The sequence below is a fragment of the Eleutherodactylus coqui genome, chromosome 8 (genome assembly GCF_035609145.1).
Source record: "Eleutherodactylus coqui strain aEleCoq1 chromosome 8, aEleCoq1.hap1, whole genome shotgun sequence".
NCBI classification, from domain to species: domain Eukaryota; kingdom Metazoa; phylum Chordata; class Amphibia; order Anura; family Eleutherodactylidae; genus Eleutherodactylus; species Eleutherodactylus coqui.
In genome coordinates, this window is record NC_089844.1 from 189770993 (window position 1) to 189784322 (window position 13330).

The 13330-nt window shown below is 46.0% G+C and overlaps 1 protein-coding gene across 1 annotated transcript in view; it reads right to left on the reverse strand.

Annotated features, from left to right (window-relative positions):
• Nucleotides 1-9315, reverse strand: part of SLC5A2 (solute carrier family 5 member 2) — a 64353-nt gene extending 55038 nt beyond the window's left edge. Inside the window, exons 1-3 of the mRNA XM_066577133.1 lie at nucleotides 9182-9315; nucleotides 2195-2266; nucleotides 844-948 (exon numbers count right to left, since the gene is read on the reverse strand). Of these exons, the coding sequence (XP_066433230.1) occupies nucleotides 844-948; nucleotides 2195-2266; nucleotides 9182-9298 (294 nt within the window). The 5' untranslated portion in view covers nucleotides 9299-9315. The remainder of the gene's footprint in view (nucleotides 1-843; nucleotides 949-2194; nucleotides 2267-9181) is intronic.
• Nucleotides 9316-13330: the final 4015 nt, after the last annotated feature.

The window sequence follows — 13330 nt, forward strand, 5'->3', positions numbered from 1 at the left end:
AATTAGAATGTGGCATCACCGTGACAAAGTCTAGGCCTCCGGCCATACATACCGTAAGTTCATTGGGGCATTACCCGTTCACTACTGAAGGACCGCTATTTACACTAAACGATCAGCCGTAAATAGCGGCCCTGCAGTATTGAATATGGCCGCTATGTTATATCAATGGAGAAGGGTGGGGGAGCGAGAGGAGAGAAATCTCCTGCAGCCTCCTCGCCCCCCTGCTGGCCGCTCTGTGAGTTAGCCAGCACTACTAGCTGCCGTGCAGGAGCACATGAGCGAGGACACAGGGTTTGAGTGTTGGGCATCGTTTGCCTGACATACATCCCATCTAAATGAACCTTAAGTAATTAAGTAATGCTGAGTGACTTCCCCAGGTTGAAGACCCTCATTAAAATTTAATTTTAATTGAACTAAATTATAATAATAAGAGGCAAAGGAATTAAAAATACAAACTCCTGCCTAGAGAACTCCAGTGACCCCGGACCTCTAAGGATGCCACCAGGTTGGCCAAACGTTGGTGGTTTCTATGTTTTTTTTAGCTCAAACACGCAGACCTGGTGATATTATTTAGCCAGAGACATTAGTCTGCAGCAGTAATACAGCTACCAGCTGTCTAGGAGAGCTTTATAGCGTGCAGTCCACAGCAGATTGCAGCATTGGATAATATATATTAGAGGTGAAGGACCCCAATAAGCTTTAATCTTGTGACTTGTAGGGCGTGTAGTTGGTGTCCCACCAGATTTGCACCCACAGAGCTGCTTCCTGACTTATATCTGTCTCCATCTTCTCACTTACATCTGAATGTTTCCTTCTTATAAGTCAGAATAGAAGAAGCCTTACATTCCATTCAAATCCAGCAACCGCGATGCCACCTGCAGCCCCGGTGCCAGCCAGTCCTACAAAGTGACCACTGCCAATGTTACTGGCAAAGAGGGAGGCTCCAACCTGCAAGAGACAAATCCTACATTTAAATCAGCTTACAAACAGCTATAATCACCTCTGCTGCTGTGTCATTACCTATTTGATGACTAGTTCATATAGACGGCAGACGCCCACTATGTGGAGAATGGACCCCATGACAACTCTCCAAGAGCGAGAACCTATTCACCATCTATTTAGTAATAGTCCAGGTGGAAGTCTGACCAGACACTACGTGGCAAGTGATAGTCCAATGGGCATCCTAACCAGTCACTACCTAATCTATAGTCCAAGGAGTGATAGTCCAGGGGGCGGTCTAACCAGTCACTAACTATTCAGTAATAGTCCAGGGGGCATCCTAACCAGTCATTAATTAATCAATAATAGTCTAGGGAGTAGCTTGACCAGTCATTACCTACTTACTGATAGTCCAGTGGGCCATCTAACCAGTCACTTCATGCTGAGTGATTTAGAACAAAGTTCTCAAAGTAAATGGTGATTGAGGGTAATTTATTTAACAGACATGTAGGCCTCATGCGCAGTAATGTATTGTGGCTTAGCACAACCCTCTAACCCGTAATACTACGCTGACAGAGTTTTATGAATCTGACAAAAGTAAGAATGGCAATATGTTCCATCACATTCTCTAGCACAAAGGTATAAGGAAGCATTGCTTCCAGAGTAGAATATTTTACAGATACTACACACTATTGAGAGGTATACGTCAGAGTGTCTGCAGCAAGGAGTCACAGGGCATTCTGTACACCCCATACAGCCTCTAAACATTGCTCTACAAAGTGCATGAGGATTAAAGTGACCTTCCAGGTTTGGGGAAAAAACTTCTAACTTGGGACAGGAGAAGGGTATATTGCCTTTTGTTCTTCTCTGTTGCCTCTTGGCTTACTGGTTTCAGGCCGTGTTTTCAGCTGTCCAAGATGGCTGCAGCAATTTTCTAACTAGTTATTGTACATTGTATATTGCTTTCTGATTGGAGCAACGGCACAGAACAATTGCAGGTGATAAGCACCCCTTCCCCTATGGCCCAGGGATAGAATTGGATCCCAAAACTTGAGGGTCACTTTAAGGTGGCAAGTTACCTAGAACTACATTTTATGAACCTGTACAGCAGTGGTTCATTATCAGACTCCATGTGGACGCCATGCAGAACTTTTTTTATTGATTGTATTTTCAGCACTGGTGGTATGAGCTTAGTTTGGTGACGTCTTGATATTGTTTTTGTCATATAGAAAATTAGAAATACTATGTAACTTACAGGAAACCAGGACATGCTTCGCCCTGCCAGAAAGTAACCTCCCACAGTTCCTCGGTTTGCACGACGCATGGACTGAAAGGACAAAACACAAACCTATTAAAAGATTACAGCATGTATGAAAGAGGTTGTATTGTCAGACTAGAAGAAATACAGACCTGCGCATCCGGACCAAACCATTAATGGGACATAAAACCTTACAGGAATGTCACTGACATTGTCCCCATAAACCTATGCTGTCCATAAATGGGGGCATTGGAGGAAAAAATATAATGATACCCCTTCAATTCAGGGTGAAATCACCATTAATGCGGTATGCAAATGAGGTGTAAACCATCTGATGGGCAGTTCACACACTGGAACCGCTCCAGACTCAAGGAAGCTGTAGTTGTCAGGCACTAAGCAAGGCTCGGTCCAGTCCCAGCATGTGAACTGTCCATTGGATGGTTTATATCTCATTTGCACTTCCACGATAACAGTAATTTCAGAGTCTCACAGCACTGTAAATGGTGGTGGAGCAGCCATATATGGACCCTGGATGTGGAATTCTGTCCAAATGTACACCAGACCTTGGTTATCAGTCAGTCTATGTGAAGGGGAGGAGATTTTCATGGTATATAAACCAAATATGCAGCACAGAAATAGCCACTCAGGGGCATAACTAACAAAAAGGGATGGTGCTATATAACAGACTTTTTATGCTTCCCTTGCCCAAGCATGAATGTTTACCACGTTATGTAGAGGATACATCCAACTAGTTCACCAAATGTGTCCTTAGTAGAGATGAGCGAACGTACTCGTTTCGAGTAATTACTCGATCGAGCACCGCGATATTTGAGTACTTCAGTACTCGGGTGAAAAGATTCGGGGGGCGCCGGGGGTGGGGGGAGGCGTGGCGGCGCGGGGGGGGTAGCAGCGGGGAACAGGGGGGGGCCTTCTCTCTCTCTCTCCCCCCCCCACTCCCCGCTGCAACCCCCCACTCACCCGCGGTGCCCCCCGAATCTTTTCGCCCGAGTACGGAAGTACTCGAAAATCGCGGTACTCGGGCGAAAAAGGGGCGTGGCTAAGTACGCTCGCTCATCTCTAGTCCTTAGCCTAATGAAGTTCAGATTTTTTTCACTCACACTCCTCAAATTATTATCAAACCCTTAGTTATTAGGTCTTTAATTATCCAGTCCCTAATTACCAGAGCCCAATCACACTCCTTAATTATCAGACCCTCTAATTATTAGACCCACAATTATAAGACCTAGAACAGACCCCAAAATACTTATCACCCTCATTATCAACAGATCTCCTCAGTGTTTTTGACTTCTGGGCGTTCTGCATGAAAACTCTTGACACTGAGCAGCAATGGTATATTGTATGCTTCTTCGCGCACAGGGTTGGCACCCGGCCACTAACTCGCCGGGTTGTCTGGTAATTAATTCGAAAGCCTGGTGATGGTATTTATTTTTTAACGTCCATATTAACAGTCAGTAATAAATAACTGCAGGCTGAGAGTGCCTCCAGCTGGACAGCAGTCCCACATTACCAAGTAGTTCACTAACTCTCTCTCTCTAGTCCCTTTTCGGCTGCTGCTGTTGCCACTATTGGGGGCACTACTGGAGAAACCAAAACTATTGGGGCCACTCAGTGGGGCATTATTATTCATTGCAGCCTCTAGAATAACAGAGGTTAAAATATAAATTGTGGTAAGCCACACCTCTAACCACACCCCTTTTACCATGGCTGTTTGTTGTTTTTTTTTGGTTACAAAGGTGGCAACCCTACACACAATGTAGCTCCACTGTGAATGTCATAATGCAGGTCACCTGTTTCCACAGACGCACACAATATTGTGGTGCTAATCAGTACCTAGCCTGGTACGGTTAGTAAGATCGCCATTGTATTACCCACCAAGTTTCACATCTTTGAGCTCCTGAATATGATTATGATGGCCCTATGTCTGGGTATATGCAGCGGTGTAGGGGAATAGCGAGACCCCCTCAATGTTCACGCACAGCAGATTTCAATTGGAGACAATTTCCATATTTTTTTGCAGATCTGACCTCAGATTTCATTTTATATACACCCACTTCAGCCTATTACCCTCCCCCCCAATGTTGATCCAGAGGAGGGAAAAAAACCTAATCAGGTAAAAGCCAATTTTCTCTTTTTAGGGAAAAAAATTCCCTCCTAAATCCAAACCGGTAATCAGAATAACAGTATTCACTGCATATTGTTTAGGGTCACTGTTAGTGAAGGGGGTAAAAGGGATATTCCCATCTTCTAAGGGAAGGCAATAGCACTGTGATTGTAGTGTCCCAGAGCAGAGTAGGGACCCCACAACTTTTGCGTGTCTCCTTCTTGTGTGTTGTCTATGTGTCTTGTGTTTGTGTCACTAAACTGTAATGTGTCTGTGTTCCTGTCACCCTAATATGCTCATGGTTGTAGGAAGGAAGAGTGGGCGCATTAGTGGCAAGGAAAAGAGAAGGGAGAGAAGACGTGTGTAGGAGGCTCAGGACCCAACACCAGAAAGTCTGTGAAAAGGCTAAAGAAACCCATCTTAACCGGCAATCAAGTTGAGACCCCTTCAGGAATGAAGGGTCTGTGGCACCTTGGAAGAGAAGTTGGCATAGTATGTTACACACTCCCCTGCTTGACCACAGAAGGGTGCAACGGGACCGACCTTATGTCTTCCAGTTAGAGTACACATCAGGCATGAGTAAGTGTATAGAGTGCCCGTCAGGTTCACGACAAGAAGGTCTAGCGAGTAGAAACAAAAGACTGTCCGTTTGCTTCCCTCCCATACTGAAAGCACTCTTTTAAGAGTCCACCGTCAGATAACTGAGCCTGATGGCAATTGTGTGGATGGGATAGAGTTTTAGCAAAACAGAAGGTGGTTAGCGACTCTAATGGGAAGATGGTCCACATCTGTTGTAAACCTCTTTCTTGGGACAACATGTGCAAAAATGCTTTACACTGTGAGAGAGGGCTGTGTGGTATTGTTGGGAGAATTGACAGTACAAGATGCTTACAAATTGGCAGACAGATCGAGTGGGGTAATGGACTCTTAAGATGGTGCCCCAATGGCTTCTTCCCTTTCTGCCAAGAAAAGCTCACTAGTGGTGTAAGAAAAGTAACATAGTAACATAGTATGTTACGCTGAATGAAGACAATGTCCATCTAGTCCAGCCTGTTTCAATCCCCTTGTTGATCCAGAGGAAGGCAAAAAACCCCAAGAGGCAGAAGCCAATTAGCCTATTTAGGAGACAATTCCTTCCCTACTCCGTAATGGCAATCAGAATAATCTCTGGATCAACCTTTGATAGTTCCTACATAAATATAAGACCCGGAACTACAAACCCGCTGGGGGCAGAAATCCCCCACAGCGGAGCTCAGAGGAAGTGGCATCAGAGACCGCCCAGTGGCGGAGTCATTGGCGAATGCTTCAGTGTTTACACTCTGTGTTCAGCAGTTGGAAGGAAGTGAGCTGGACATGAGGGGTACAGAGACAGAGACTTTGAACATAGAAATTACATTGCAGGGTGTTACAGCTCGTTACCCTCCGCTGAGGCCGCAGTGGTGTTTTGGGGATGAGTGGGAAGTGCAGGGGCTGTTGCGCTTCCTGAAACCCATGCCCGGGGTTTGGACTGCACTAATCCCCTTGGGAGAAGGAAAGGCTGCGGATACAGAAGCGGTGTCGGCTGACACTACTGGGCGGAGCAGAGGTGAGTCATTACACTGGCTACCCATCAAGCACCCTTGGGGACCTGGACAGTCTTCGGTCGAGGGGAAGAAACTGGTCTCTAGGCAGGAATCAATCCCGGGTTCTCATACAGAGGTTCTTCGACTAGTCCGGACACCAACGTCGATACTGAGGAGAAGTCTGCTGTGGTGACTGCCCCTGCAGATTCCATGGTTGCTCCACACGATCCTAAGAGTAGGAGATGTCTTTCGTTTGTGACCCCAACTGGGACAGTGATGTCTTGTTATCCCCACAAGGAAGTCCCCGCTGCTGCAAAGTCGGTGAAAAGGCTAGACAAATCCATCTTAACCAGTAATCAAGTTGAGACCTCTTCGGAAATGAAGGGTCTGTGGAACCTTGGAAGAGAAGTCGGCGGAGTAAGTTACACACTCCCCTGCTTAACCACAGAAGGGTGCAACAGGACCGTCTTCATGTCTGCCAGTTGGAGTACGTCAGGCGTGAGTGTATAGAGTGCCCATTAGGTTCTTGATGAGAGGGTCTAGAAACTAGGTTTCCCTGCCATGCTGAAAGCACTCTTTTAAGAGTCCACCGTCAGATAACTGATGGCAATTGTGTTGATGGGATAGAGTGATAGTGAAACAGAAGATGGTTGGGTACTCTAATGGGAAAGATGGTCCAGATCTTTTGTTACCTATGACTGTTGCAACCTGTCCTGAGAAAACCAATGTTGTCAATGTTAAGTAAACCGTGTTCCTCTGGTTCAACCAGAGATTGGATTATTGACTCTTTATTTGAAGAGGCACTGGCATCACATGAACATTCCCAATTAAACAGTTAACACCATTTCTAGTATTTTAGCACTGTGTGCTGCCAGGCTGGGCTGTGCCATGCCTGAGTACTTCAGGGAGGGACAGTAGAGCTGCCATTGACAAAAACATCTTAATCCCCGATGTCTTCTCCTGAATTTCTGCGCTCGGCCACCACAGGATATGCCATCCCTTTATGGTCTGCGGGGGACTGACATCTGCAACCCCCACTAATACAGTTAATAAAGGGGCCAGAATGCTGGTTTAGCACTGCCTCCCATTCTAACTTTTCTCGGCAAAGCAGTGGTCCTAGCCACCATGCTTAAATGGGGCCATGCTGAAGTTCACTGCCCAGCGAGTGGCTGGGTGCCATTGTGCAGAGTTAAACAGTGAAAGGGACACATTAGCATTTTGGTATTGCACTCATAGGGGCCTCGTGTGGCGCTCATGACTTGAAGGTTGTGAGTTCAATCCCCACAGGCCCACCGCTGCAAATCGCGGCATGCCGCGGTTTGAATCCCGCAAGCGGAGAATCGCTAGGATTCTCCGCTTGTGGATGCTGGGACTGCGCTTTCCATAGTAAGTGCTTCTTTATTCTTCCATTCCTGCGACATTTAGACCCTGCTCAGGGTCTTTGTCAAGCTTGACAAAGACCCCGAGCAGGGTCGAAACGTCGCAGGAATGGAGGAATAAAGAAGCATTTAATATATGCACCTGGTATGCTGTCACTCTTTCCAGATACAGATCTTTGCACATGAGTCTTGGGCTCAGACTCCTCAGTGACGGGCATTCAGGATCTAAATGATCCAGCTATTGAAATACAAGCCAAGGAAGTGCTGAAGGCTAACTGTGTTTGGATAACTCTCTGAACTTTCCATAGTAAGTTTATGGAAAGGGTTAAGAAATTCCATACAAGGAAAGAGTGTAATCCACGCTTGCTTGAAGAGTAAAATTTGTAATCTTCCTTTATTTAGTCATATTAAAATTGCCAGGTATACACATCTCTAACCAGACGCGTATCGGCTGCACAGAGCCTTGGTACGCTATAGAGGTATATGGTACCTCTATAGAGGTATATGCAATATACCAAGCTCTCACCACATAGTACTCTCTGTAGAGGACTAGGGACACTAACGTTACCTATGTGCTCTCTTACCATACCAAATTAATCATCAGTCTTCTTGTATAAAATTGTGGGGTAGGCCACAGCTTTATTAAACAAATTACTATATAAACCTTATTAACTTTATGAAAACTTTTTCCATGCTGTAAAACGTTCAACTTTTGAGTCTGTAACAGTCCCGAGGAAGTTCGTGAGCCCTGGTCCTTTGGCTGCTAACCTTCCTCAACTCTCCTTATCCAGCATGGAAAAAACTCCAGGCCTAACCTAGCTGTGACAACTTCCAACGTCACTCCAATTGGAAATAAAATCCTGCTGCTCCCTCCTCGCCCTACCTCCAGGGTGGGTGGGCGGGTGTCTTTCTTGTTGTGTCCTCCTTCTTCTCCTTTCGTCGCTGAACTGGAAACCACTTCTCTCTTCTCCTCCCCTTCCCCTTCCTGTCCTAGCTCCGCCCCCTCTGTTAAGCTCGCTATTTTAACCCTTTACTCTACTTGTCCCTAGTCCCATGCCGTCTCATTAAAGCATTTCACGGCATAAGATACTATGTGGTGAGAGCTTGGTATATTGGATATACCTCTATAGAGTACCATGTAGTGAAAGCTTGGTATAGGGGATACACCTTCTCTATACACTACTGTAGGGCGACAGCTTGATATACAGGATACACCTTTATAGAGTGCAATGCGGTGAGAGCTTGGTATACTGGAGATACCTCCTCTACAGAGTACAATGGGATGAGAGATCGGTATACAGGATACACCTCTATAGAGAAACATGGTTTATATGCCAGGACTTGTCATGTGCATCCGAATGAATCACAAATTTAGAATCAGCAAAATTTACAGGGGTTGAGCGCATTCTTTCAACATGTAAAGTAGTTCATTAGTGAACAAACCAACAGAGCGCATCCCTCTATAAAGCTATACTCTGCAAAGCACAATCTATACAAACCTTCCCTATAACACTGCGCATCACCTATGACCGGACTACGAGGTCCATCCTGTTCTTCCCTGTTGTTGAAGCTTGCGTAGATTATGAGATCTATACAATAACACCTATACCCCCCTCTTACATCACAATTGAAAGCTTCCAATTATTTTCAGACTAAGCATTAAAAGGATGAAAGAGAAACTTCAAAAAATGGTGACACAATATGTGAAATCCAATGACAGCAGAATGACAGAACATGGCTAGAGATGAAAGTTGCAGCAAAGATGGACCTGCCTGCAAGTACCAGTAGACCCACCTGCTGATATAAACCTACCCCCAGTGATAAATATCCAGCAATAAATATCTAAAGAGCTTGATTAACCCAACCCTTCATAATATCCAGTCCCATCAACAAGCCTTCAGGATGCTCTCCAGTCACTTACCCACAAGCCAACACCAATAATGATGACAAAGTAGCCGACAATTACTGAGATATCTGCAGGGTTACTAATAGTAGCGGAGCTGGGGGCAACGGGTGTTTCGGGGGACGCCGTGCTCATGGTGACTACTGCTGGGTTCTTCACTTCTGGCTGCTCTGTCTCACACTCATCATCTTTTTCTTTTCAAGAGTTTTCTGGCAAAACCCTATAAACATTAACTTCTTGTACAGGGTTTGTTATTAGCCCAGAAGACTCAATTATGATGAGTGTTGTGCTAATAACTAAGCCGACAGAGAAAGGTTTACCGCCAACCTGTAACATGCGGCAAGGTGTTCATGTTTTCATGTTTCTACTCCAGCTTCAATACTACCCGCTCCAGTGAAAGGATATCCTCCTAAGGCTGAATGTGCGGTAACAAAATCGTGGCAGGTCCTATTTGTTTGAGCCTCGCAGAGGCTCGCACAGCCGCAACCCCGCTGACACGCCGGCTCAAAGAAGGGCGACTAAGTTAATAAACGGAATGAGAGGACTAGAACACCCAGAGAGGCTATCAAAGTTGGGATTACTTACCGTGGAAAAAAGACGGTTAAGGGGCGATCAAATAACTATGTGTAAATACATTAGGGGACAAAAAAAGGATCTCTCCCATGATCTGTTTATACCCAGGACTGCAACGGTAACAGGAGGGCATCCGCTACGTCTAGAAGAAAGCAGGTTTCATCACCTACATAGAAGGGGGGGTTCTTTACTGTAAGAGTAGTGAGACTGTGGAACTTTGCCTGAGGATGTGGTGATGGCAAAATTCATAGAGGGGTTTAAGAGGGGACTAGATGATATTACAGGATATAGACATTAGGTCACCAGCGGGGTTGTTTATCTCAAATGTGATCCAGGGATTACTCTGGCTACCATTGTGGAGTCAGGAAGATTGCCTTCCTCTGGACCAACAAGGAAGGGGTTGAAGCAGGCTGAACTGGATGGACACTGTTTTCATTCAGCCTAACATACTATGTTACTATGAAAGTTACTATGATACTAAAAAGACAATTTCAAGTCACAAAGCCATAGAAGAATTTGGGTATATAAATTTATAACAACTTTTGACACTCAATAGAAGAGACGTATAAGAAATCTATAGCACAGATAACATTGCTGGCCTGGTGACTCCCCCAACAGTAATTCAGGGAACATAAAATCTTCACTCCCTGCCATTGATTGGCTGGCCCTGAACATTTACATTGAAAATAAGATCGTACCTTGAGGTCTTCGGGTTAACATAGGACCGGCCTTCCAAGGCGATGATACATTTGCTGGAGAATGGCGCCTTATGTTAAATACTTTCTCCGATTTAATTTTGGATAAAATTGTCACTAAAAGGAGAATTTTAACGGTGGCATCTTTACAGAGGGTTGCTTTTATAGCAGGAGGATTTCAGGTTCACTTTGAATTTTATTAATGAATTGGAAAAGAATGTATTTTTTCGTAAGTTTGGGAAATTTAGTCATGATTCAGCTGATTATGCACAAAAGAGATATTTTTCTTGGGATTGTAAAAAATCTAGAATGGAGTCTATACCCCAGTTGGGGAGACATAGCTTTAACCATCATCGCATTAATCCCCCATATAGAAAGAAAGTATCGCATCATTATGACAATAATATTAATACTTTATCTAATAGAAGAAAAGAATTACAGGGAAATACAGCTGCAAAAAATTGGTCTGGTAAAACGAGTGTCTTTACAAATCAATCTTATTCATATAATCGACGGTTCCCTAATGGTGGGTTAATTGTTTCACCCATCGAGAAGGATAAGGATAAGAATAAAGATAAAAATAGAAATAAACAAGCGATTCATGAGAAAAGGGATTTACACCCCCAAAGTAAACGGGGGAGTTTAAAAACAAAGATATCCGCCCCAACTATAATTGGGGCTACTATCTTTAGCCCTACAAATTATTCCTCTGTCCCCCCTCCCACTTCGACTACATCTATGAAAGTTAATAAATCAACTCAAGTTAGTAGAGTTTCTTGTCTTTCAAGTATCCCAGAAGTGGTGGAGCTTGATCGTAATCTCGAGGTTCCCCTAATTGATTTATCCAACCATACCCCTTTACCTTTGACACCTTTGGTAACAACCTTAACACCACCCAAAGTCTCTTTTTTTAAAGAGATAAATTTGGATATGGAGAAAAGGGTCACCCCTATTGATGCGGTTGATCTCAAAAAAGTCCTTTTAAAATCTCCTCTGGCAGATTCTCCACCAAATTTCATAGATCCAGTATCTATGGCTTCATCTGGGTATAATTTACCATCAGTGACAAGAACCCAAACATCAGTTCCATCTAAAGTAATTATAAGTAAAGACCCCCTTTTTCTATTACTGGAGCCCACGACCCCCCAAGTGGTTCACTCCCATCATCCATCGGGGGCCAGAAGCAAAATATTTCAATTCTATCAACCACTCTCACCCACACAGCCTTCGAGAAAACGAATATTCCAAGACGTAGGGGTAAGAGAGGAGGAAGAAGGTCAAAATCAAAAGCAAATGATGAAAAAGGGAAGGTTACTAAATACGACTCAGAAATAAACAACGAGGAGGCTAGATTGATGGGCATCTTTAACATCTCTGACTATATTCTAAAACGAAAAGAAGCAGAAGTCCTTGCAAAAGGCCTGTCCTTTAGCCCAGGGGTCCCCAACCACCGGGCCGTGGACCGGGGCCGGGCCGTTGGGTGTTTAGCACCGGTCCGCGGCACCGCCGGGAACTTTTGCTCTAAACACCCGGCCCGCTGCCTCGTATTATGTGGCCCGCGGCGTGCCGCCGCCGCTCACCATTGAAGCGATTACCAGCGGGGGCGCCACAGCTCCCCGCTGGTAATCGCAATGATCCCGGCGCACACTGTGCAGCCAGGAACCTCCTCCCAGAGTCCCCTGCTCATTAGTTCCACAGGAGAGGACTCGGGGAGGAAGCGTTCCGGGTTGCACACTGACGTCAGGGCAAGCAGACAGAGAGCGACAGCAGGGAGGAGGTAAGTATATGGGTTGGGGGGCTGCTTCTACTACAGGGGCTGCCTACTACTGGGGGGGGCTACTTATTACAGGGGAAGGGGCTGCCTATTGCTGGGGAGTGGGTGCTACTTACTACTGGGGGGGCTGCCTATTACTGGGGGGGGGCTGGTTATTACTGGGGGTGAGGGCTACTTACTACTGGGGGGGCTGGTTATTACTGGGGGGGCTGCTTATTACTGGAGGGGGGCTACTTATTACAGGGGAAGGGGCTGCTTATTACTGGGGGGGCTGCCTATTACTGGAGGGGTGGGGGCTACTTATTACAGGGGAAGGGGCTGCTTATTACTGGGGGGGGTGGGGGCTACTTATTACAGGGGAAGGGGCTGCCTATTACAGGGTAAGGGGCTACCTATTACGCGAGGCTGCCCATTACTGGGGGGGGGGGGGAGACCTGCTTATTACTGGGGAGTTGCTTACTGAGGGGGGGGGCTGCTTATTACTGGGGGGGGGGCTACTTATTACAGGGGAAGATGGTTATTACTGGGGGTGGGGGTTGGGGGCTACTTATTACAGGGAAAGGCGCTGCTTATTACTGGGGGGTGGGGACCTGCTTATTACTGGGGGGGGTTGCTTACTGGGGGTGGGGGCTACTTATTACAGGGGAAGGGGCTGCTTATTACTGAGGGGCTGCCCATTACTGGGGGGGGGGGGGCTGGTTATTACTGGGGGGACCTGCTTATTACTGGGGGGATTGCTTACTGGGGGGCTGCTAATTACTGGTGGGTGAGGGCTACTTATTACTGGGGGGGGCTGCCTATTACTGGGGGGTGGACCTGCCTATTACTGGGGGGTGGACCTGCCTATTACTGGGGGGACCTGCTTATTACGGGGGGGACGACCTGCTTATTACTGGGGGGGCTACTTATTACAGGGGGAGGGGCTGCTAATTACTGAGAGGTGGGGGCTGTCTATTACTGGGGGGGAGATAAATTATATACTGCCCTATGTGTGTACTGCCAGGACATTCTAAATGTCATAATTAAATTAGAATGCATTAAACTCCAACCCCCTTCATAACCCCGCCCCATATAACCAAAGCCCCGCCCATGTCCCGCCCAACCCTGCCGGGCCTTGTAAAAATG